At 44.1% G+C, this 26,989-nt stretch overlaps 2 protein-coding genes across 5 annotated transcripts in view; both read left to right on the forward strand.

The window, feature by feature from the left end:
* Positions 1 to 8,735, forward strand: part of Irag1 (inositol 1,4,5-triphosphate receptor associated 1) — a 133,774-nt gene extending 125,039 nt beyond the window's left edge. For all 4 annotated transcript variants that reach the window (XM_052201216.1, XM_052201208.1, XM_052201206.1 and 1 more), the window contains one exon: positions 5,362 to 8,735. In XM_052201216.1, the coding sequence (XP_052057176.1) occupies positions 5,362 to 5,605 (244 nt within the window). In that variant the 3' untranslated portion in view covers positions 5,606 to 8,735. The remainder of the gene's footprint in view (positions 1 to 5,361) is intronic.
* On the forward strand, positions 8,572 to 26,009 carry Lyve1 (lymphatic vessel endothelial hyaluronan receptor 1). The gene is made up of 7 exons (XM_052201319.1): positions 8,572 to 8,661; positions 14,577 to 14,788; positions 17,008 to 17,176; positions 17,269 to 17,408; positions 23,048 to 23,344; positions 24,132 to 24,210; positions 24,673 to 26,009. The coding sequence occupies exons 2-7, from the start codon at positions 14,704 to 14,706 to the stop codon at positions 24,857 to 24,859; spliced, it is 957 nt and encodes a 318-aa protein (XP_052057279.1). The 5' UTR covers positions 8,572 to 8,661; positions 14,577 to 14,703; the 3' UTR covers positions 24,860 to 26,009.
* Positions 26,010 to 26,989: the final 980 nt, after the last annotated feature.

A 26,989-nucleotide genomic window follows, 5' to 3' on the forward strand; every position in this document is an offset into this window, starting at 1 on the left:
TAACTACAGAAAGTCAAGAAAATCAAGTTATCAGTGGCATATTTTCAAGAGCTGAGGGGTCAGAGGAAGTCATGGACAAGGCAGGGAGCCTTCATAGCTCCTAGGAGATGAGAAAGGGACTCTGAGTAAACCCCCAGCCATCAGCCTATTCCACAGCCTGCACCATAGAAGAGTCTAGATCAAAGGAGCTGGCCTGAATTCCTAGAGAGGGTTTAGGTTAAAACAAGAACAGTGGAGGGAAGCAGAGGGAACAGCACGGCAGGGAACAAATTTAGGACAGCAGCAAAATCCAGTCTCTACCAGGACCCTGCTATGCTGACCAAACACTCATTTGTTTGCATGGTGTCTTCACTATAGGTTGGAAATGAAGTATTTTCTGTTTCGAGATATCTCCTTCTAACCAGTGGAAATGGAGATGGAAAACTCATAAAGTCTGTGTTCTTGTTCCTCTATAGGTGTAGGTCTCACTCACTGTACTGTGTAGAACTGTATATTAAAAACAAAACAAGACAAAACGGCCATCAGTGACTTAACATAGGGTCTCGCACACAGTAGGCAAGTACTCCTCCTCTGAGGTAATCCCCAGACCAAGAACAACATAAACAGCTTTGTCTAATTGCAGGGCATTCCATGCAATGAAATCATAACCCTACTAGGCCAGGACTGTCCCACCCAGGAATGTGTTTAAGGATACAATAAACTTCCCCTAAGAAGAGACATACACTGCTCTAAGGATCATATCAACACCCTAGATTTTTAGAAAACCCCTAATTTCACATATTCAGCCCAACTATCTCTATTAGTACATGAAGACCTTGGTTTTGCTTTGTTGTGTTTTTCTCAAATATAGTTATAGCAATCTTGAAACACTTCACTGAAATCTTTTAGATCCCCTTGGTTCGGTCCAGAACTTCTGCAGACAAAACTGTTAGCTGTATGATCATCTCCCACTGACCTCAGACACAGTGTCTGTGATCTGAACCTCCTGCTGGCAAGCCCCAGAACCTGCTTACATGTCATGGATAAAGTAGTAAGTGAAGACTAGAAAGACAACAACTGTATTTCAAAGCCGTAGATGCCATCGACAGAGCTCAGTGGTGGAAGATGTGACCAGCCAGAAGGGGCTCAGCCTGCTTGGGTCAGCCCATTGTCAAGAAGAGCTTTTTCAGACTGTCAGGGAAAATGCTTCCTCATGGTGAACATGTCTGTGCCAGTTACACCACCTTCTCTGGTAAAAGAGGCCCAAGTTGCCTCCCTGAGGCACAGCCCTGACTCCACGCAACTGCATCCGGGTTCTCCTCCCTCTTGGGGGTCATCTGCATTTATTTTGCAGACCACCAGGCTGCCTTTGTCAAACCCAAGCCTGGACACAGCCCTTCTGTTGGCACCTTGAATCCATCTAAGACAGGCTAGAATTTCCAGCACTTCCACACACAGAACTATAAACAGCCTGGCTTACAAAGCACAGGCCTTATCTAGCTAACACGATCATTGGCAAATAGCAGCCTCCTCCTGTCTCATGAGAGCCTAGGGAAGCAAGGCTTTGCCTGGGTCCCTTTCTGCCCAGCTTGTGAGCATCACTGGACAACAGCCATTTGCAGTACCTGGACCTGTAGAGGTCTCATTCAGACTCCCATCCTTCATGCCTGATAGAAGTTTTTAACTTTTGAGGAGATGACTAATACAAGACCAGAGGGAGGCCCTCCAAAGGGCCTTAGCCTTCAGCACAGGAGCACAGCTTCACTTTTCCGACTCAGTCCATCTTCACATTTATCATATAAACCACACACCCACTGTCATAAAACCAGATGATTCTCAGTCCATTGTGGAAATCCTTAGACCCAGAGTTGCCTTCAGGAGCCTTCACTTGAACATATGACCTCTGAGAGATATTGGCACTTCACTAGCAAGCGGAAGTTACCAAAAATTCCATATGGGCTGGGAAAATGTCTCAGTTATTAAGAACTCTTGTTATACAATCACGAGGACTGGAAGTAGGACCCAAGCACTCACATAGCAAGCCAGGCATCCTGTGCATACCTTCTAACTCCAACTCCAACAGTGGCAGAGACAAGAGGATCACTGCAGCTTGCTGGCTGCTAGCTACCTGAGTAAACATGAACTCCAGGTTCAAGGGGAGCCCCTTCCTCAAAGAGAGGGGAGCATAGAGGGAAACGTCCTGTGCCCTCTTCTGACATTCGTGTGCATCCATAGGTGTATATACACACACACACACTCACATACTCACACACACACTCAAACACACATACAGTTTTTATGTTCTATTTTATACATTTTAAGAAATATTGGGGCTGGAAAGATGGCCTAGTGGTTTAGAGTAATTATTGCTCTTCCAGAGGACCCATACTTAGTTCCCAGCATACACATCATGGCTTATAACTGTCCTAACTCCATGTACAGGGTTTTTGATGCCTTCTTCTGACATTCATGGGAACTAGGCATGAATATAATGCACATACATTTGTGCAAGCAAAACATTCATACGCACAAATTAAATAATTTTTAAAAATATAGCTTACGCTCTAAGATCAAGAATTGACAAATGGGACCTCATAAAACTACAAAGTTTCTGTAAGGCAAAGGACACCGTCAAAAGGACAAAATGTCAACCAACAGACTAGGAAAGGATCTTCACCAACCCTAAATCCGACAGAGGGCTAATATCTAATATATACAAAGAACTCAAGAAAGTAGAACCCAGAGAACCAAATAACCCCATTAAAAAGTGGGGTACGGAGCTAAACAAAGAATTTTCACATGAAGAACTTCGGAGAGCTGAGAAACACCTTAAGAAATGTTCAACATCATTAATCATTAGGGAAATGCAAATCAAAACAACCCTGAGATTTCACCTCACACCAGTCAGAATGGCTAAGGTCAAAAACTCAGGAGACAGCAGGTGTTGGTGAAGATGTGGAGAAAGAGGAACACTCCTCCACTGCTGGTGGGATTGCAAGATGATGCAACCACTTTGGAAATCAGTCTGGCGGTTCCTCAGAAAACTGGGCATGTCACTTCCTGAGGACCCTGTTATACCACTACTGGGCATATATCCAGAGGATTCTTCAGCATGCAATAAGGACACATGCTCAACTATGTTCATAGCAGCCCTATTTGTAGTAGCCAGAAGCTGGAAAGAACCTAAGTGTCCTTCAATGGAGGAATGGATACAAAAGAATGTGGTATATTTACACAATGGAGTACTATTCAGCCATTAGAAACAATGAATTCATGAAATTCTTAGACAAATGGATGGAGCTGGAGAACATCATACTAAGTGAAGTAACCCAGTCTCAAAAGATCAATCATAGTATGCACTCACTGATAAGTGGATATTAGCCTAGAAACTTTGAATACCCAGGACATAATCCACAAATTAAATGATGTCCAAAAAGAATGGAGGAGTGGCCCCTGGTTCTGGAAAGACTCAGTGCAAGAGTATAGGGGAATTCCAGAACAGGGAAGTGGGAAGGGGTGGATGGAAGAACAGGGGGACGGAAGAGGGCTTATGGGGCTTGTGGGGAGTGGGGACCCAGAAAAGGGGAAATCATTTGCAATGTAAATAAAAACAATAAAAAATATATAGAAATAAAAACCACTGAACTAAGTAAGCCTAGCAACTAGCCCCTTATTTAAAGGCTTCAAACTCAAACTATAAGTCTCTGTGTTTAAGTCTCTTCTCTCTTATATGTAATAAAGTAATCTGTTATATATGTTGATCTCTGGAGGAACTTATCAACTCAACATCTTCGTAATGCAGTCTGTGGAATTATTATGTAATATGAATGAGATTCACAATACGTAACATAGAACTGGTTTGTCTGTTTTTTCTCACCACTGATTCAGACTTGTTCTATGGAGTTAAAATAGAAGTTAAGCAGGTGCCTTTACTTTTCCAATAATGCTCAGGCAATAATGCTTTAGCCATCAAAACTTGACCCAAAGGAATGCTATTTCTGTCCTAATTTTATTTCCAGTTTCTCTTATGGGCTAAAAACTGGGTGACCAGTTAAGGATCATGCACCCAGATCTTGACCTGCTCTTTTGTAAACTGAGGATGGATTTAGGGGCTGGAAAGACAGCTTGGCAGTTAAGAACAAGCACATCCTGCTCTTGTAGAGAATCTGAAGTTACAACCTCCTGTAAACCCAGTTCCAGGGCATGTGATGCCTCTGGCTCCACAGGCACCTGAACTCCACTGTGCATACTCCGTTTCCCAACACATGATTAAAAAAATAAATCTTTAAGCATGGATTTAGAGCGGGTGTTTCACCACAGCAGCAGTCTGTTTCAGACCACAAAAATAGAGCTTGAAAAATGACTCCATTTTGGATTCCAGCTGTATCCCACTGGGATCCAAAGATAAATAGGGCTGGAAGGAAGGAAGCTTGTAATTCCAGTCTCTCCCTTTCCAATAGCTGCATAAGTAGCCAATGATTTTTCTCAGAAGCAAATATACTAAGCTGTCATGTGATGGCTTGTACAGCTGAGATTGGTCCACTTCCAGTTCATGTAGTAACTTTTACAACTAGAAAGGCTTGATGGGGTCCCCACATGGACAAGGGACCAACTGCTGTCCCCTATGGCCCTGGCATCCAAGGCAAGCATTCCAAGGACCTGGACCATTTCTTGGGAGAGCATTTGCTGAATATTTTGACCCATCTACTTCTACTTCTGTAGCAAGGCTTCTACTTCTGTCCAAACATTAACCTTCCCAGGCATCTGGCCTGAGCACTTCAGTGTCTGTGTTGTGACTCAGGGTCTACAGGAGGCCTCCAGTCATTCCCCTCACCTCTTTGGTTTGGTAACCCTCAATAATCTTGCTTTGCAAATCATAGGATTGGGCTTAGATATAGGAGAAAAATATAGCTTGCTCAAAGTGTACAGGACATCTCCAAAAAGCTCTAGGATGGGCCTCTGACCAATGTCTTTTTACTAAGCTGAAAAGAGAGAGGGTGGGCTGGGAGAAAGTTGGAAAATAAGCAAGGGGAATGTGGTAATTGAGGAGAGAGATGCAAGCGAGCGACAGACAAATGGAGAGAACGGGGTTTGGAAAGAGTAGAAGCAAAGGATAAAGAGATAAAGAGATTGACAAACATCTGCATGAGCCTCCCACAGTATGAACCAGTGGCACCAAAACCACCCAGGGATCCTTAGATGTTAACTGTGGGATTCTCGGTCAAAAGATATTTTGAATGATCTCTGCCATGTGTTGCTCTGTGTAGTTGAACTTAAGAACCACTGCTTTAGACAGCAGGTATCCCCAGGCGGGGAACTATGGGTCTGTGCATTAGCTATGTGCCCACTATACTAATCTCTCTATCTATATTTCGTTGACAGCAAACTTGAAGAACTGGTCCACTTCCTACAAGTCATGTACCCTAAATTGTGTCAACACTGGCAAGTGATCTGGATGATGGCCGCAGTGATGCTGGTCTTGAGTGTCGTGCTTGGGCTCTATAGTTCCTATAACTCCTGCACAGAGCAGGCCGATGGGCCCCCTGGGACACCCACCTGCTCTGCAGCCCAGCGGGACTCCTGGTGGAGCTCAGGACTTCAACAAGAGCTGCCAGCAGAGCAGTAGGACATCAGACTCCTTGGCCATGGCCTGCTCTACTGAATTCAGCCCCAACACCCTGCCCCTAAGTACAGTGTGTCAGGCCCGGTTTGCACATGTGGTCACCCATCCTATTAGGGAACAAGGTGGCTCTCTCCTGTCATTCATGGAAGCTACTCACAATAACCTGATGCTTTGGAGGGATCAACAAAAGAGCAAATCATGTTCTGGGAAAGTGTCTGGTTGACAAAGAAGCAACCTTCATTAAGGACTCTAGCCCAAGTGAAGAGTCCTGCCCCTGGCTCGGATGGATTGGGAGAACCGAAGCCCCTTCATTCAGGGAAAGTGAGAAGCCTGCTTTCCCCCTTTTCTTCCCTATGTTTCACGGTCAGTAAGAATTGTACTTAGCGGCCAGTACTGACCATACGGCTCAGACTTGGAGTCACAACATAGATATTGTCCTACTTCCCACCTTGTGTATCACAATCATTCTTTTGCCTTCTTTCTCCCTTTCAGAATTACCATTTCTTTTCAGAGAGTGGGAAAGCTTTCTCATAAAAATACACAGGCTAAAAGTAGCCCCATGCTAGAAAGGAAACAGGAAGATGTGAATTAATATATAATGAATCTGTATGCATATGGACTATAAACACGTTTGTGCACAAAGACACCCACTCTCTGGAAGTACGCTCTGCTCAGTGGCACCTATGTCATGTCAACCAATTGATTTTCACTAGGTTTGGAGCAGTAGTCACCAGGCATCAACACAGTGAGCCCTCCACACACGCCGAGGATGTTTGAATCCCCTGAGAAATCATGTCTTTGTTTCACTTCAGAGGCCAGGTTGGAGCCGCTGTTTGGCACAGTCTGATCCCTGGTTGCTTGCTCCATTTGAAAGTGATCCTACACAGTTAACCCACCTCTTGGGTAAAAAAAGGTGTGCCTTCCACTTCAGACTCTCACTCTGCCTTGCACCTCAGGCCTACAGTGTTCACGGTATTTCCAACTCCAGTGTGTCCTTCCAAGGTCCTGTTCAGCATCAAACCGAAGGCAGTGTGCCCTCCTCCAGCATGGCGGCTCTCCATGCTGCCCCGCGGTTTCCTTCGTTCAGCTCTCTCAGACAGAGATGGGGCTTCTCTTGTGGTTACTTTTCTGTTTTGTTGTTTTTGTTGCTATCACTCATGTAGAACGTATTGTGATCCAAAAACCATGTTATATAGGCAAGAATTCATTATTCCTCAAGAAAAGCAACATCTGAAATAGAGATCACTGTCTCCGAGTTCAAGTAAGGGAGCAGAAGCATAAATGATACAAGGGTACACACACACACACACACACACACACACACACACACACGAGTACACGCATATGCATATGCATGCATACAATGATTCAACTAATAGTCAAGCATATATAGCTAGTAAGTAAGTCATTCACACTATAGTTGTCTGGCTCCAGGCACTGTACTCCTGACCTTCACCTATGGGTGCCTTCTCCAGCTGGGTGCCTTCTGGTCTGATCCCGCTCCCCCAGCTGGCCCGAAGCCAGCCATGGTTCCCAAAGGGCATTGCGTCTCCCATTGTCCTCTAACTCAGAAGCGTCCTTGCTGCCTTGTTCTCTTTCTCGCTGCTCTTGAGGACCAAGTGTAAGCACTACCCCTTGATATGTGCCTCTGTGACCTCCTTCTGCACTCTCACAGACCCTGCGTAATGGGCGGCATCCCACTTAGTGCGTCTGGCACGTGTTAAATTTTAATCATTGAACTGTACCTACTGTCTAACTTATTTATATATGTCTCCCTGGACGTTTTCCCTCAAAAGCTGTGTCTTATCATTTCTTGTCTAGATACCTAATGTGGCAAACCCATGGGAGAGAGTCATTTAATGTTGGTTAAAAGAACAAGTAAACGGTCAAGGTGGAGGAAGAGCAGCCTAGAACACATGACTTTTTGAGGTGACTCAGTACTATCACCTTCATGACAATTTCTGTTCCCATGAGAAAGCTGTCATGAGTGATTCATGATCTCATCTTGTTTTTATCTTTCTTGGAGAGAGCAAGAATGAAATCAGACTATAGCAACACCATTTTCAAGTTCAAAAGCCTGACTCTATGCAACCAGTCCCTTCAGAGAGACATGGCCCCCTCCCCCAACTAGGCTTCATTTGAAAATACTGTTTTTGGAGAAACGTCTTTACAGTGGCTAGAAAATGGCAGAAAGAGAGAGAGAAGCCCAAGAATGTGCCATTAAAGGTAATGAGGTTCAGAGCCAGGCCGAGGGATTTTGCAGGCAGGGGTAGGTAGTGCTTCCCTGGAGGCTTCCATGGGATTAGATTCAGCAGAAGGAGATTTAACTACATCTCCGAGACAAAGTCAGGGTTTACAGGGAATGAAGAGAAAGCAGCTGTTAGGCAGGACTCTGAGGGGGAGCTGTCCAGTCTCAGCCCATTCCCCACAGCAAAAGAAGATCCAGCCTGAGTGAGCCCACTGTCCACTTGGCTGCAAATTTCCCAGCCCTGTTCTGGGTGAGACAGACGTGAGGAGAACATGAGTGAACTGTTTCAGCATCACCACTGGCCTCCGAAGCCTCCAGGCGTCCTCAGGCACAGACCAGCAACCACGCTGCTCAGCTGCAAGGACAATTGAGGAAAAGGACCTCTCCAAAGAGCATAGCCATATTTGGAATGGTATGGCTGAAAACACACTTGTTGGTCTACCCTTTCAGGAAAGCAAGGAACAACTTGGAGCAGTCACAACTGCTGCCACACATGGCCAGTGACATGGAAGCCAGCCTTGTGTTTCCAGACATAACTGTGAAATGGAATAGAAGTTCCCACTCGAGATGTCCCTGAAACCGACATTTCTGCTTTAGCTTGAGAGTCTGGCTGCCAGCCTTCTATTGCCAAGGGTGTGTTTGCATCACCGCTGACACCACTTCCTAAACGGACCTTCACGTTCTAGCCGTGACGTCATATGGGCTTTTCTTTCCAGGGTTCCAAACCCTGGAAGAGGGTATGGCAAGGGAGACACTGGACATACATGTCACCACCGGCTGTCAGTCCCCAATGCTGTTAGGCCTCACACAGGTAGGTGTGGCAGTGTTGAACTCTAGAGTGTCACACAGCTAAGTTTGAAAATAAATGCACATTTCCAAACCGTTGGCAGAAGTCAAAAGCCTCTTTGTTATGAAAAGCTGAACCCAGATCTTTCTCCAATGCTGAATTATATCCACAGAGCACCATAGACTTGAATTTTTCCCAGAAAGCACAATCAGAATCTAATCTAGAATATGTAACATTTCTAAAATGTGTCTCCAGAGATGTCTGTTACTTTTCCTTTCGCTAAAATACCCTGATAAAACTGACCTTATGGGGAAGGGTTTATTTTGGCTCACAATTCAATGGTGCAGCTTGTGGTGGGGGAATCCTGGCAACAGGAGCTAGAGGCAACTGGTCTTGCTGCAGCTGTAGTCAGGAGGCCGAGGGATAAATGCCCTCAGCCCACTTTCTGCTTCTTGTACAGTCCAGGATCATCCCAAGCAATGGCACAATCCACAGTGGGCAGGTCTTCTCACCTCAGTTAACCTAATCCAGATAATACACTGTGGGCATGCCAGGGGCTCATCTCTTAGAGTCCAGGACCTAGATGAGTCTAGATTTGGTCAATTTGACAATGGCCATCTCCCAGATCCTGGAGCTTCTGTGAGATACAACTCTTGCTGATGTGTTACATTTTATGTGTTACTCCTAGCCTTAAGAGAGAGTATCCCGTTCTTTTCTTATGGGAGTCAGTTCTCTCCTTCTGCCCTATAGGTCCTGGGGATTGAACCCAGTCTTAAGATTCAGTGAGAAGCACCTTTACCCACGGAAATACCTCACTGGTGCCCCAGACCTTGTTTGTTTGTTTGTTTGTTTTTTTTGAGATTCATTCTCACTTTGTAGTCCAGACTGACCTTGAACTCATGATCTTCTAGCCTTTACCCTGTGAGTGATGGGATTACAGGCATAACCACATTCAGTTTAAGAAGAGGTTCATTTGGTTCACAGTGCTGCCGATTCAAGGTCATGGTGCCTTTGTCAGTTTGGTTCTGACAAGGAACTCCTAGCGAAGGGCAAATGGTAGTGACAGGAGCTGGTGTTGGTGATGGCAGTCATGGGTCAAAACTGGAAGCAGAGAGAAAGGGGGTGACCAGGCTAGGGTGGCTCCTTACATAACAACTCTCTTCCAAGAACTCCCAAAGGAACTGCACAAGAAAAACTCCCCACTAAACCCATCTTTCTAACATGGTTCCACCCAGCATTTAACCACACTGGACCCTTGAGTAACATGCAAACTGCATCCCATCCACAGCAATGATCTTCATTATGCCATTGCTCTGGCATTACTGGACCACTTTGGCCTGCTGATTGCTGTGACTTCTATCCTTCCCCTTGATGAGTGGAAACTTTCATTGAGATCTTCCAGATCCTGCCTCACCAGTACATACAAAAGTGGTATACAACCTTTTAAACCCATAGGTCTCCAGACTACAAATTGCTACCGCTATACTTGATTGAAGTACTGGGCATGTAGTGGTTTGAATGAGAATGGCCTCCGTAGGCTCATCTATTTGAATACTTGGTCAGCAGTTTGGTGGAACTCTTTGGGAAGGATTAGAAGGCGTGGCCCCATTGAGGGAGGTGTATTAATAGGGGCAAGCTTTGAGGTTTCAAAGGCCCATGGTATTCCAGTTAGCTGTCTCTGCCTCATGCCTATGTATCAGGATACAGACCCTCAGCTACTATTTGAGCACCATGCTCTCTGCCATGATGGTCATGGACTCACCATCTGAAACTGTAAGCTCCCACCAAATGTTTTCTTTTATAAGTTACCTTGATCGTGGCTTATCACAGAAATTGAAAACTAAGACGGAGCATAACTCATGGACTCTGTGCAGTCCTTGAGTGGCCTCCTTTGAGAAATGTATTGTGTTCTGCAAGAGGAAGAAAAAGTGAGCTGAATGTTGGGTGACCAGGTAGGGACACTCAAGTACAGACCATTCCATGTTTGCCAACTCATTTTCCTCTTGGAGTATATAGCTGAATTAAAACTCCTTAATCAGGTTAGATGGGAACAAGTGATTAAGTTCTGATTGCTCAACTATAAACAGGAGTGGCATATCCCAGACTTGGCCTTGAAAGCATTCTTCAGCACCATTATCTGCACTCTGGTTGCTGGTTACTGTGAAGATCCAGGAAGAGAACTCTAGAGATACTAGAAGACAGGCGGAAGCAGCCTCTCTCTCTCTGAGAAAACATGCTGTGGAGTCCTCAGTATTCCCATCCACTATTCCCACCATCACCACATCAGGATACCACATAGACTTTTCAAGCAAACCATTGAGTTTTCGGGTTGTTGGGTACAGCAGTCAGACTATAGTGAGTAATACATTTGTTTACCTGTATATCTCTTAGAAATAATCCTTATCTAGAACCATAGAGCTACTGTTATTTTTAAATTTCTATAACCCCATCATTTGGCAGGCAATGAAAATTGAGACCCAGAGAATTTAAGTGCTCTTACATTATGCTCTAGGACACATGGATTATTAGTGTTAGAATTTAAACTCAAATATGGACATCATTTTTGGCCTAGTACTTTGGACTGGACTATATTTCTGTATTGCCATTTTTTAAAACTTCTACTCCACCCAAACTGTAATACCATGTGTTGCATTTGAAATGTGACTAAAAATCTTATTCCAATCAAAATCCATGATTTACAAGTTAAGCTCGGTCTTTGGCATCAGGTCCAGCTATGGTAATTTGTAGTCTGGTGTTCTATGAATTTTTACTCCCATTTTTTACTAACCATGGAGTAAAAACTGGCCTGCTTCCGTATCTGCTGGGGTCCTTTGGAACTTAGAGATTTCCTTCATTTAATTTTACAAGATTCTAATTGTACAAACTTCTCTAATTGCTGGTTCTCTTTGATGATTGCATGAGCTGTTATTTAGAAGTGGAGGGCATGGCGGGCTGCCCTTCCTCATCCTGAACATTCTCAATAATGATAAAGCAGCATTTCTTTATGGCTTCTGCTTCAGGCCCTCCCTTGAGTTCCTGCCCTGATTCCCCTTAAGGATGGCTTAAGACCTGAAAATGTAAGATGATAAAATAAACCTTTTCCTCACCAAGCTGCCTTTTCTCAGAGTTTTATCACAGAAACAGAAAAGGAAACTGGAATAGATCTTTGCAGCAATGCTTATTGCATAGAGAGGCACAGAAGCTGATGCTGGATATATTCATATATATACTCATATATATGTATAATATAGTAATATATAATATATATGTAATATTTGAAGAGGCCGTGAATTACCGTCGTTTCCAAACACCTGCCTTGATCAGAGAAGCTCCTTTTTAAGAAGGTGGTTGTTAACACAGACTCTTAGCTGCTCAGAGGCTGAGACTAGGTGGCCGCTGAGCGCTCAGACCTAAGCAGAGTGTTTATACCATTCCTCACCCCATCCCCATCCCACCCCAGAGCTGTAGTTGGAAAGAGTGCTGTGAGATCCTGTCTTCTGGGTGTGATGAAGCTCAACAGTCATGGTCACGTGGGCCAAGACTCCATCATGTTCCATCCCAGCCAGGTGGTTCCTCGTGAGCAGCTATGGTCAGTTAATGGCTGCCAGAGGAGAAGTCATTAGTTTTCTTCAGAAATTAGCCACTGCTAAGTTGTTCATGGTACAGCAAATAGCTCCACTTCCATGCACATGTGAACAATCTTAATTAATCTCAGTGGGCTAAAGGGAAAAGACACGAGCATAGGAGGGAGACTTTTACATGTATAAAATTGTCATTTTTTTAAATAAAAAGGTCCAGGCCAGCTTTGGCTACATAATAAGAGACTATCTTGAAAGCAATATTTATTCCTGGTCATATTATAACAGAGGCTAAACGCTTCTCTCACACAGGTCATGAACACATTGTTTCCTTACTTTGGAAACTCACTGCTTAGCCCCAGTGCAATCATTCAGCCCCCCCCCCCCCTTTACCCAGGAAGCCCTGTCTGTCCTCTGGTTTATAAAAGCCAACGAGGTTCCATCGCTCCTAAGTTCTTTCTCACGTGCTTTGATTTTACAGTTAATTTTTCCCTTCCTGCTGTCCTCTTTCCCTTCTTGTTGTGATGATTTATTCTTCCTTCCTTCCTTCCTTCCTTCTTTCCTTCCTTCCTTCCTTCCTTCCTTCCTTCCTTTTTTCTCTTTCTTTCTTTCTTTCTTTCTTTCTTTCTTTCTTTCTTTCTTTCTTTCTTTCTTTCTTTCTTTCTTTCTTTCTTTCTTTCTTTCTCTTTCTTTTTTTTTTTGTTTTTGGATTTGGTTTTTTAGAGACAGGGTTTCTCTGTGTAGCCCTGGCTGTCCTGGAACTCACTCTGTAGACCAGGCTGGCCTCGAACTCAGAAATCCACCTGCCTCTGACTCCCAGAGTGCTGGGATTACAGGCATGCGCCACTACCGCCCGGCTTGATTTATTCTTTCTATCATGATGCTAAACATTAAAGATGTTTTTTAAAGGACATGCTTCCTTCCTTCTTTTTCTGTAACTACAGTGCTAGAGTCACATGTTCTTATGTGGTTCCCAGGGCATGTGTGCAAACAAGTAACAAGTTTACATTGGAGATATTCAGGGGTTTTTTCCTTGCTTACCTAAAAGCTCTTAGTGTTTGTGAAGAATAGAGTTTCACTATTGGTATTTTCTGTACATATATCTAAGTTTGTACCAGTACAGTTAAGTAGAGCTAGTTATCCACGTGATTCATGTGTTGAATTAAACAGGCTACACTTAGTCTGGACAAAACTAAGTTCTGTTCTTACAGAGGACCTGAGTTCAGTTCCAAGTACCCATGTTGGGCAGCTCATAACTATGCTTAACTCCAACTCTTTAGGGTCTGACACCCTCTTTTGGCCTCCCAAAATAGCCACATGTGGACACACACACAGACACAGACACACACACACACACACACACACACACTCCCACTCCATACTTTTGAAGAAAACTCACAACCCTTTGCTCCAAGCATTACTCCAAAGCTTCAACTGTGACTGTTGAAGAAGAACCACTGAAAACCCCCTTTGGAGATACAGAGTGCATTCTGATTTAACACAGTGTGGCCGTCTCTCATATGTATCAAATGAAGACGTTGGAGTCTGGGTTGAATTCCACCAGCATCCAGCTAAAAGTAACCATGACACAATAATCCCTGTAGAGATCACTGTTATGCAAATCAAAACTCCTTTTGTAAGGTGCAAAGTGTCTCATTTTAAAAAATAAGTGGTTTGTTACTTATGTTTTATAACTGTGAATTTTAAAAACGATTTATTACTATGTATGAATGTTTGTGAGTGGGTATGTGCCAAGAGTGTGGGTGGCTGCAGAAATTAGAAGATGGTATAAATGCTCTGGGGTTGGAATTCCAGGTGGTTATGAGCTTCCCAGTGTGGGTTCTGGGGTTCAAACTCAGATCCTCTGGAAGGGCAGCTTATGCTCCTAATTGTTAAGCCACTGTTTCAACTCTATGAGTCTTGTGTCTCTGAAAAATGAATCTCCTAGCAATGTTGATCTGTCCAGTGTATGAAAATGTTCCAAAGGAAGGAGTGTGTTTTAATGAGCACTCACTATCCTAAGCCTCACTGTTATTTCCTTACACACTGCAAGGCAATGCATCTGGGAAGTGGTGGGCACTGATTGTAGGAAGGAAAGAAATAATCCATCTTCAGTCTCTTAGAGGCAGAGACAGTCATGGGAGTATGTGAATGAATGGGCTCAACAAAGCATCACACTGGAGAGTGTGGGAACTGAGCCCACAGGGGAATATGGGAACTGGGGAAATCTTCAGCAGCTGACACAGTGCTATCTGCTTTCCTCACTTGTGTGCTTTCTGAGTCAGCATTAGCTAGATGTTCCAGAAAGCCATCCACATAGTACAGCCTGGGCGTTCAAGGGATGTCACTCATTTCCTCCAGGGATTTTGACAAATCAGAGAAGCTTGAAAGCAGGGAAATCCTCAACCTATTTCCAGAACTCTCCATCCAGCTTGGCGATTGAGCATCTGTTGCTGGCCAGCCACAGTGCTCCGGAGGGACCTGCACAATGCTCAAGCCCATTAGCCTGGTGCTACTCCTCACCTCTATGTGGACCACTAGGCACCCAGTCCAAGGTGATGTCCAAGTGCAAGGTAAGTGTCTTACCAGGTTTCTAAACTGAGGATACACAAGGTCTTGGGCAGTGTCCTAGGCTCTCCCTGCTCTTGACCATGGGCTGTTGGGAATGGGAAAGACAGATTGAATGGGACTCGTTGCTTACCCAGAGAGGTTTGACTGCATTTCAGACTCTCCAAATGACTCATACTCACATTTTCATCATTTAGAGTTCTATTTCAGGTTATAGAAAGTTTTTAATGATAATAGTTTAAAATGAGAAGCCATTTTTTTAAAAAAAGATTTCATTCAAGGAGCAAGCCAAGGTTATGAACATTGAAGTCAGTCATCCAGTCCGAGGAAAAATGGGTAACTTTTATTAAATACTGCCCACTTTATACTACTCTGTTAGTGTAATTGTTTTAATTGAAAGGATATCCTGCCACTAGTGGGATGCATTGTTTTAATCTGCAGTAAATGTAATTTGCAGGGAATTGACTGAAAACTCAGGTTTAAATATTTACCATCAGCAGCTGTGGAGGGAGGGATTCTGGTTGTTCCTGTGTTTGTGAGCTGCATCCTTGGAAACCTCACTGGCATAGTAGGAGAAACGCTGAAGCCACAAACCACTTGTTACTGTCCTGGGCCAGCAAAGTAACAGGTTTATTAAAGAGAAGCCATTCTTCTACTGAAGATGCCCTGAAACAGGAGGCATATCAGAATCCGATGTCCAGGGTTGATTTATATATTGCTGGATTTGACTTTTATGAGAGATTAGAGTAGATATTTATGTCACTTACCACCGCCAAATGCCATAACTGTCACTTTAAAATAAACCTGGTCCTCTTAGAAATGCTATCAGGCCATACACACAATACCCACACACCCACACACAACGCTACAATTAGGCCAGTTATTTTGGAAGGGTTTTTTGTTTTGTTTTGGTTCTGCTTTTTTGGGGGGGAGGGAATCTCTTGTAGCCCAGGCTAACCACAAATTCACTATGTAGCTGAAAATGATCTTGTATTCCTGATCCTTTCTACCTTCACATAGTAGATGTAGGGTTACAGATGTGTCATGTTCAGTTTCATGCTGTGACAAAGTATGAACTGCAGGCTTTGTGCGTGCTAGGCAAGCACTTCAAACTGAGCATATCCTTAGCATTCGTGTGGTCATAGGCCAAAGGCTGGGCATCCCTGCCAGAGTCTTGCATAGCCTCTATTAACACAGCTAAAATGCCTTTTTATGGATTTTCATAGATAAAGTCCGATGGGAATAAGGTAATATAAGGGATATAATACAATACGATAATTTTGTATAGGCCCATAAGTTGCAGAGAAGTGTGTCAAAAGAACTCTCAAATCCACTAGATTTTGAAGAAAATATTCTGACAAGTCTCCATTGCCTCAGCCTTCTCAAGAATAATCAATCTTTGGCAGAAAATATCAGAATGCTTTGAAGCCCAAATGACACTACTATTTATTAGTACCTAGTATATGGCAGATGTTAAGTCCCGTTAGAACTCACTCATATAGTTCCCACTACCCTCTGTCTAGTAGATCATTACTCTCTGTATTACAAATAAGGAAATGGGCTCAAAAAGATAAAGTAACAAACACAAGGTCTCAGAGTTACAGAGAGCAGGTGATGGCCAAGCCCGCCCTGACTCTGAAACTCAACTTCCTTTATTTAGTTTCCCTGCCTTGCAAGATTTCCTGCTGGCTCCTCCAGGAATTTCTGAGTAAGCCTGTCCTCCAATGGCCAGAAAGGACCTGAAACAGAGAACTCACATTCTCTTCTAGCAAGCACTTGGACAGCCTCTTTCAAAGCAGGGACATGTTACTTTGGAGAATTGCTAGTGATTATGCTGTTAACCAGAGCTCTTAGTTCTTTCTTTAAACTCTCAGAGGCTTCCTTACATAGACTTAAAAAAGAGTTTGTAGCATCTAAATCACCTAGACCCCCATCATGCCAGACCGATTGATAGCTAAAGCCCTAGTGTGATTGGCAGATTCCTTAGAGCAGAGTGCCCAGTGGTCTCAGGAGTTGGAGATTCACAGCCTCGATCAGGCAGATCAGGCAATACAAGCACGAACCCGGCTGGCAGTCCTTGTGTGATATTCTTGGCTTGTATGAGAACTAAGTTACACAAGCCTCGCAGACCAGGGTCCGGACGATGATTCTCTGAGAGGAAGGGGAGCCTGAGAGCTGGAAACAAGATCAGAAGCAAACTGAGGACTTTATGATTTCTTTCCAGACTTTTCCATTTCTACATGCAGAATCATGGGCGTCGCCCTTGTGGGCAGAAACGTAAACCCACAGATGAATTTCACAGAAGCCAAGGAGGCCTGTAAGATGCTGGGACTGACTCTGGCCAGCAGGGACCAGGTGGAATCAGCACTGCAATCTAGCTTTGAGACTTGCAGGTAAGAAAGCGTCAGGAATGTCAGTGTTCCTGAGCAGCAGACGTGGTGCCTCCCAAGCTCTGTCCATTCAACCAATGCGTATCCTCCCACAGCTACGGATGGGTTGGAGAACAGATCTCTGTCATCCCTCGGATTTCCCCAAACCCCAAGTGTGGGAAGAATGGCAAAGGTGTCCTGACTTGGAAAGCTTCCCCCAGCCAAAAGTTCAAAGCCTATTGCTACAACTCATCTGGTGAGTCAGACCCCGAGCCACTTCGTGTGGCACATTTTCTGGGTGTCTCAAGATCTGGGACCTGTCTGGGATGAGCAACCCTGAGCAGCAGCAGAAGCAGTCGTGCGTTATCTACATATTACCAGACCAGGCTGTGGGAGCAATGTGCCCCTCAGAGGAAAATATTAGGGAAACTAGGACTGACTGGTAACGTAAGAACAGGGCTTCCAGAGGTTTGGGGACTACTTCCACTGCCCGGGTTTCCTATAAGATAAACAGGAAGTAGGAAATAAACAGATGTCTATACTGTATGGATGCATCCCCTGGACAAAGCAGTTGAGAAGTTAGCTATCTTGCAGAACTTTGAACTTCCCCCAAGGAAGCCTTATCATCCTATCTACAAACAAGGACATGTAGCCGTGGGAACTTTAATCCACTTGTCTTATGTATCTGTGCTGGACATCCCCCCATTACTGTGAAGAAATACCTGCAGCTGAGCTATATATAAAGAAAGGAAGAGTAGCTCGCACCTCTGGAGAATCAAGGTCATGGCATAACAGCAACTTGACTTTGGGGACTTTGATTTCATGTCATCACAGAGGGAGGAATGTGTAAGAGAAGAGGTACGTGTGCTGAGATTAGGAGCCAGAGAGGGAGGCAGCAGTATAATGCATTCCAGCACCAACAAGGTCCCAGGAGAACTCATGGATTCCTTCAATACCCTTCATGACCTTCTGCTAGGCTCCACCCCTTAAAGGTCCTACCACCTCTTGGCCAATGCCGCATTGGATTCTAACACACAAACATTGGAGGATACACTTGAGCCAGGCTTGGGGGTCTCCCTCTGACACCACATCCTTTCCACTATCCCATGTAACTCACATGCTGCACCTGACATTTTGAGAATAAGGACTAATCTCCCTCTTTTGAAGGAAGATGTTGATACCGTGAGAGCAAGACTGATTTGCAGACATCTTGATGGTCTTGCCCATAGGCCTTGGTTGCCTTAACCCAATAGCTTTTCTACGCCATTTCTCTTTAACCCAGTGAGATGTTCTCTGTGTGGTAAGAAGACTGCTTGACTAATTCTTTATCACATATACTCATATGTCTGACTTCCTGAAGGTTAGCTAGTGAATGGTCACATATACACAAGAGAGATACTAATTTATAAGATCTAAGAGATAATGTTCGCCCACCAACATCAGCAAAATTGGATCCAGGAATTCCAGCCAGGTTCTGGGGACCTCCCTGAAGCAGAGAGCTCTGACATAAGCGATCTTAGAGACTCCCATCCTGCTTCCTCCCCTCACCGACAATTCAGAGTGTGTGTTTTGGGTATGAGGAGTTAGCGGCAGAGTCAAGACTTGCACCCTGATGACATGTCTCCATCCTTCTTGTCCCTCCAGCCTGTCTTAGCTAAAGAGCTGGTATCTGTGTGCCTGCGTCTCTTGTCACCCCATTCCTGTGAGCTGGTCCTGCTTCACTTCCCTACCTGCTAGGGCACAGTGCTATGGTGCCCACCTCTCTGACTAAACAGAAGAGAGGAAGGGGCCTCAGACTCATCTGCTTCCTCCTGCTTTTGTTTATGGTGTGCTCTCAGCCCATGTTACTTCCTACACCCTGAAAGATCAAGAGACTTCTTCAACTTCCGGTCGATGTGTGAGGCACGCTGTAGGCAGTATTGCGTAGTAGGGAACACAGCCTAACAAACAGCACCAAATGTCAACAGTTCCTATCACTGACTGTTTTACTTTGATTATTTGATCAAGATGGTGACAACAGATTGAAAATGAAGTGAGAAAGATATGTTTTCTCATTTGTAGTTAGTAGGTAACCTTACATACGATATTTTAGTACCATGCAAATATCCTCACCCCAAACTACTATTGTGGTCCTTGCTGGAAATGGTTATTATATAGGAGACTGCAGAGTAATGATTTTTCTAAATTAGTCCTCCTTTCTGTATTTACTTCTGTATTTATTAGCTAGCTTCTCTCTCTCTCTCTCTCTCTCTCTCTCTCTCTCTCTCTCTCTCTCATACACACACACACATACACACAGACACACGCAAGCATGCATACATGTATTCACACATTTCCTCCACCTTACGCTACCACAGACATGTGACATTTATTCAATGTGTCAAGCACATCGTAATACATTTTATACTTATTATTCTTTTTAGTCCTGAGCATGTTTCAAATGTGGCATGTGAGAGTCTTAGGTGACTGCTGCTTCCTAGCAATGAGACAGGCCCGGGTTCACTTTGTACCCTCTTGGTTCCTGGTGGAGACATAACAGCTCATTTCCTTATGGGCCTCTGGTTCTTTTGGGTGCAAAATGCTAACCAAAAAACAAGATCTGCAAGCAAATTATTGACATTACTAATCTCAGCAAGGAGAGAGAGAGAGGGAGAGAGAGAGGGAGAGAGGGAGAACATGTGCATGTATGTGTGTGAACTGTGAATTTATATTGATGTTTCCAACTTAAATTTTCTTTTTGTTTGCTTCTTTGTTTTTTTTTTTTTTTCAAGACAGGGTTTCTCTGTGTAGCCCTGGCTGTTCTGGAACTCACTCTGTAGACCAGGCTGGCCTCGAATTCAGAAATCCGCCTGCCTCTGCCTCCCAGAGTGCTGGGAGTAAAGGCGTGTATCACCACTGCCCGCCCCAAGTCAAATTTAATAATTTGCCTTTTCTGACTTTTTAAAAAAATCTATCTTCTCCTACACCCAGAATCTTAGTAAATAAAACATCTTTCTGTGCTACAGAAGTTTCAAAATAGCAAAGTTGGTATCTTTGGGAAACAAATCTATTGAGCAAAACTGAGGATTGCTTCACCCCTCCCCCACCCAGAAGAGAATTCCTCAAGGACAGGCGATCAACCCCCCTTCCCCCCCATCCCCCTTCCCCCCACCCCCACCCCCCCCACCACCCCCCCACCCCCGCCTCCACTGTGATTACAATCTCATTTGAGAAGAGTAGAAGAGGTTTATTTGCTTCCATTTGTGGTTTGTTGTAGGGCTTAACTTTTATTGTTTCAGTTTTCTCAAATACATACAGCATCAACAGGCTGCTATTCAAAATAATCAGGGAGGTCCGACTCCTAATCCTCCCATCTTTATGCATTTCTTGTCTGTGCCTCTGTTTTGCACATAAAGAAAGGCATATGGGATACTGTCTACTTTTCTCACAGAAAAGAAGCTGGAATACCGTGCACTACTCTGTGCATAGCGTTTCCACTTGTAGCCCTGAAACTAGTCTAAATCAACCCACAGACTTTTCTAGTTCTTAAGGGCTATGTTTTTAACGTGCTCAAGGGGCTGGCTATATTGTCATTGATTCAGCCTGCTTTTTAGTGGTGGACTTTTGTGCTCTTCCTAATCATTCTGCTTTAGGAACCAGACATTTCTAGATTCTCTTATTTCTGTGTGCTGTTTTCAAGAACTGTCCTTCTCTGTTTCTGGATGTCCTCCCTTCCTCTATCTGGCCCCTCCCCACCCCTCCTCCACTGGTAACTGTTACTCTCCTGTTTGCCCCACAGCCTTGGGTGACTTCCCGCATAATGCAGTATGTAGCATGTGATATCTTTTGCATATAAAAGAAAAATGCATATAAAAATTCGTGAGTATGGTTAAAAGGGTTGTGGACCCCAGTAAAAAATATGTCCTCTCCTACAGAGTAGATTCCTAGCCCTTTAACATGGTAACTTGCTGTCTTGGCACCCTGGCCGGGTCTGCCTTTACAGCCTTGCCTCCTGCTTGTGGCTTTCTCCTGCCAGTCACACTGTTCTCCAGAGCCACACTCTGCTCCTGCTCATTTTCCTGACCTGGGGACACTCGCCCACTTCTCCGTTCTTGGATCACGCATATCCTGCTGACCAGGATATCCTGTTCTCTCCCCACAGACGAGCCTGCTCTGTTTCAGCCACACTGCCTTTCTTGTTCATCCAATAGGCTCAGCACAGTTGAGTTCCTACTCTTGCACTTTTTTGTTTTCTTCCAGTGTCTGCCCTAGATCTCTAGAGACTGGCCACTTTTGATGGTTGGGTCTCAGGTTAAGTACTGTCTCCCCAGGAGACTTCCCCTTGTCGTCCTAGCCAAGGACTCAGACTTCATCCCCACCCTTACCAGTTTAACCAACACCCTGTATAAGTTCCATTTCACTCTTTATAATTTTCTGAAATCCGTGGCTTATTTATCTTTTATCATCTCTGTTCTTCCAATGGTTCAGAAACCTCCTAAGAACAGGGACTATGTCTCTGGCATCTAGAGCACAGGCCTGGCATAAAGATGGTACTCCGTAAGTATTTGTTGAATAAGCGCTATCAGCCTTCCACCCTCCACCTTAAGTCATGCCAGAAGCAGGAGCTGTATGTACTTTTTGTGCCTGTGTTTTAGAATCTATTGTCTATTGAGCTCTCTGTGTTTTCTTCCCTTGCTTTAAAATGTTGATTCTCTGAGGGAAAACGTAGCAAACATGAAAGAAAGAAAGAATGGGAAACAGGACTAAAGGTTCAAGGCAACAAAGGTCAATGATGATGTTTATTTGAACAAGGCTGTTTTCAAAGTACCATGAATAGACTAAAATACTGACTTGATGCAAGTGTGGTCAATCATTTCATTGGCAGTATTCCGTAGACTCTTAACTGGTGACTCATTTAACTTTCAAAGGCAAATCAACTTAATAAAACTATTTCTTTCATAGTTACAATTCAGGCTGGTGGCATCTACTGCTATAAATAATCAGGGCTTTAAAATAGATGTAAATTTGTATTGTAAGATACTATGCAGGTCTCTCATTTCCTAACTGTGGTTGAGCATGAGAACTTGATGTCTATGAACTTCAGCATCTTCCTGTGTAAATGAAGCCGTAACAAATGCTAACACCTGGTATCATGGCTGACCCAGAGTAAAAAAGACAACAGATGTGTTTCCTAGCAACTCTCTCCCACAGATTGGAAAACACTACGTACCTCCCTCCCCTGCTTCCTCCCTGAGCACAGAGAGATTTTATTTTAGATCTGATCCTAAAGTGGTATCTTATGTACACCCCTAGTTACTCCTTCCTCTCTTTCATTTTTTCTTTATCTTTCTCCATTTCTTCTTTATCAAATGTTCACTGAGCATATACTATATACCAGGTACAGAGGAAGGATCATGATCATCAAATCAGACTAGTTTCCTGCTGCCAGGCAGTTCCTTGTCAGTCCAGAGGGGGACAAAATGATGAGATCAAGATGACAAGATCAGGCAGGGACAAGAATGTGCAACAGAGACCCAGTCTAGAGAAGTCTGGCAAGGCCCTATAAACCTGACAGCTGGGGGGAATCGGCTAAGATCAGATAGGGGCTGTAAGGGTGGGAAGGCATCACAGAGAAAGCTGGGGTGATTAAGGAAAGTGTAGCAAGAGCTGAGGGGCTGCTGGGATAGCGAGGCTGTGGAGAGGAAGCCTGAACTTTTGAGTCTTCTAGTCTCATGGTGTTGGCAGGGTGGGCTCACAGAAAGCTCCGTTGACATTCAGGAGGCTGCAGGACACTAAGGAAGGGAATTGAGATTAGATTTGAATCTTGGTGAGACCTGAGTTCCAACTTCAGTGAGAGGCCTGGTGAGGCCCTGCTGTCAAGCTTACTTCTCCCTTTCCTTGTCTTTCTTCGGACAGACACCTGGGTTAACTCCTGCATTCCAGAAATCATTACCACATTCGACCCCATGCCTGACATTCAAACACCCGCAACCGAGTTTTCTGTCAGCAGCAACGCCTACTTGGCTTCATCCCCAGACTCCACAACACCTGCTTCTGCCACCACCCGGGCTCCACCTTTGACCTCCATGGCACGGAAGACAAAAATGATTTGTATCACGGAAGTTTATACAGAGCCTATCACCATAGATACAGAAACAGAAGCATCTGTTGAAAGTGGAGCAGCATTTAAGAATGAAGCAGCTGGGTTTGGAGGTGAATGTCTTCTGGGTCTGCATGGGCACGAACAGCAACAGACAATGCACATCATGTAGACAATGCTCATCCCCAGACAGAGCACTCAGCACCCACCAGGCACAGATACAAGTTTAATGAAAGCTCAGCTTCCATAGACTCACACAGCTAGCTTTTATGCAAAGAGTTTCAAGGGTCAGGAGACACATCATGAGCATGAAAGGGCTTCCCTGCTGAAAACTCTCATTTTCACAAAATAAGTTATTAACATTTACTATAGATACAAAAATACATACCCTTACGGTATATGACTTTACCCAAATGCCAGTTTCTCACATGGACCTGTGAGATTGGTCTCAGGACTCTAAGAAACAATTCACTCCACTCTTCACATTGTAATGATAAAGGAGATATAAAGACCCACCCTCCCCACCCCCGCACCCCACATTGCAAATAGAGGACTGGTGAGGTGGCTGGGTGGGTGAAAGCATTTGTGGCAAAGCCCAACAACATAAGTTCAATCCCCAGAACCCACATGATGATGGACGGAGAGAATTGATTCCCACAAGTTGTCCTCTGACATCCATGTTTAAACCGTGTCACTTTAGAACTTGCACCCACCCACTTACACACACGCACACATACAATGCAAAACATAAAATTGTGTGTGTGTATGATTAAAATAGTCACAAAGAAGGGTCTTCTGTACTATTTCTTATCTATATCCCATGTAAAAAATAAATCATTGCATGCACAGACACAGGCATGCAAGAGAAAGGCCAGTGAACCCTGTCTTCCTTCCCTCCAGGTGTCCCCACAGCCCTGCTGGTGCTGGCCCTGCTCTTCTTCGGTGCTGCAGCTGTGCTGGCTGTCTGCTATGTGAAAAGGTGAGGTTGCAGGCACGGCTCTGGTCTTGTCACAGTTGCTGTGTAGTTAGCTCATGTTCTTCCATGGTTGTTATTGGCAAATGGAGATGGCACCCCTTTTAGGCACCACTGCCACCTGACCTTTACACGTGTTATGTCATCTAGACAGTAGATATTGGTCAGTGGGCGTCAAACTCAAGAAATGAAAACAGAGAGGTCACCATTTAGGGAAGATCTTAGGCTGCATTTCAGTTAGGGTTTTAAGGAGTCGTAAGGACAACCAAAGTCTAGCCTATGGGTACTGTCCAATATGAATAAATCTACTAACATGTGGGAGTGATATATTTGAGTACATCTATATTAGCATCACTTTGAAATAAGGGGTCTCAGGGGACTGTGCCAATCTGTCCTATGGCAGACAAAGTCCTATTTGTAGTGATGTGTGCCACCTGATGTATGCCTGATATATGTGTACTCCTACAGGTATGTGAAGGCCTTCCCTTTCACAAACAAGAATCAACAGAAGGAAATGATCGAAACCAAGGTTGTAAAGGAAGAGAAGACTGATGACGTCAATGCTAACGAAGAATCAAAGAAAACCGTTAAAAATGCAGAAGAGGCCAAGAATCTACCCAAAACTACGGTGCGATGCTTAGAAGCAGAAGTTTAGATGCAAGCAAATGGAGAAGGTACACCAGAGGCAAATTTCATGCCCTGGAACCACAGAAGCAAGCCACTGCTGGTTCCTGCAGAAAAAGACTGCAGAGTTCACCAGAAGGAGCCCTCTCCTTACTGCAGTCTTCTCTGGACTCTACTCTCTGACCTCTAACCTTCCCACAGCCTCCCTAGTCTGTCTGTGGCTCACAACAGACCAGAGAGTAGAGGGAGCTTTCAAAACACCAGGCCCTAAAACTGCACCCAAGCTCACACTCAGAGATAGGCATCCAGGCTGCCTGACCCCAAATAAAATCCAGAGTCCCCGAGACATGACCAGGCCCATAGTTCAAAATCTTCCTACACGGAAACACACCACCTGGCCATGTTCTTTGGAACCAGGCACAGGTAAAATAAGGAAAGGAAAACAACAGAAGGTCACAGAAAGCCTGGTGACTTGAGACCTAATCTCTGGGAAGCCAGAATAAACAGAGCTTGATGTGGGAGCTGGGGGCACCGACAGCGGCCTTGTTGGTAGAGACTGTAACTACAGGCTGGGGCCGGGAAGCCTCTCAGTTAATTGTTCTGCATCACTTTTTAGAACATAGACACACTTTCTTTTCTCTTTACTGCTGCTTATGTTTTCTAGAGACAAGTACACTTTTATAAGAAACCTAAAAACAGGAGTGGCCTGGAGCTGGCTCTGGTAAAGCCCGTGCCTGGCATGTACACACAAGGCCTCCCCAGAATCCACCCACCCCACATACACACAAAGAAACAAACAAAACTATGCATTTCCATTTTCAATTGAATTACAGGACCCATTGCTGAGAAAACAACTATGTTAAAAGATAAAAAAAAAGAAAAGAACACACACACACACAAATGTCAGATAATCTTCTATAAGCTGAGAACGCTTTACCTGAAAAACTTGGTCCCAACAGTATTACAAAATTCAGATTATGTTTGAAGTCTGGAATACTTGCACATACATAATGATATATTAGAGGGACTCAGTCTAAATATGAAGTTTACGTATGTTCCATGCATACCTTAGACACTTAGCCTGGCAGTAATTTCAGATGAAATTTTAAAAATAACTTCGCACATGAGAAAAAGTTTCACAGTGTGGCATTTTCCCCCTGGAGGTATCATGCTGACACACAGTTTCAGGCTTGGTAAAAGTTTAGTTTTCAGATTTTTGGATTAAAGCTATGAGAAGCTATGTAAGGCATGGCATTCCATAACTGATATTCCACAGCACACACTCATGTGTAGTGGAGTATGGGCTGAAGCTAATATTTTTTCCAGCTTCAATATCCCCAGCTTATCTCCTTCCAGACTAATTTTTTGTTGCTGAGACTAATCCATTCATTTTCTTTACTATAGCAACTACTACAACCTTAATTTATTATTAATGTATTTGAAAGTGTATTATTACCTCTATGTACCAACAGATACACTTTGTGAGCCTTTAACAAATATATTACCAGCTCTCATTTTTTTCCAGCAAGAAGAACCTGAGAGGAGAAAAAAATATTTGTGCCCCAAACAAATAAAGCATTTAGAAACTTCTTTGTTCTTTTGTTTCTATAAAAACACTGTTTTGTGCAAAACTAAAGGGATACATCATAATCTTTACTTAGTAAAAGTAAAATGGACACAGAAATACATGTATCACCCTGTGGGCTGTCTTTGCTTCAAATGGTCTCATTTAAGTTGGTCAGTGTCACAGTTTTAATGTGGAACATCTCTCACAGGCTTGTGTGGCTGAACATTTGGTTCTGGGAGGTTGTGGACCCCTTTGGAGCTAGACTTTATATAGAGGAAATAGGTCTTGGGTGGGGCTTTAAGGTTTATAGCCCAGACGTACTTCCCACCCTTTCTTTGCTTCCTGGTCTGTGAAGACATGAGCCAGGAGCCTGAAGTTCCTGCTGTCACAGGCTCTCGCTGCTCCCACTACCGTGCCTCCCCGCTGTGATGAACTGTACCTTCAAACTGTGAATCAGAACACATCCTTCCTCTCTTCTCTGCTCATGGTCACAGCCATGAGCCAATGGCTGCACAGTCAGGTTCATACACTGTAGCCTGTTACTTGGGGCTCGGGTCCTACACCACATGAGAGGCAGCAAGGGAGGAGCTGGAG

The sequence above is a fragment of the Apodemus sylvaticus genome, chromosome 1, assembly GCF_947179515.1.
Source record: "Apodemus sylvaticus chromosome 1, mApoSyl1.1, whole genome shotgun sequence".
Taxonomy (NCBI): domain Eukaryota; kingdom Metazoa; phylum Chordata; class Mammalia; order Rodentia; family Muridae; genus Apodemus; species Apodemus sylvaticus.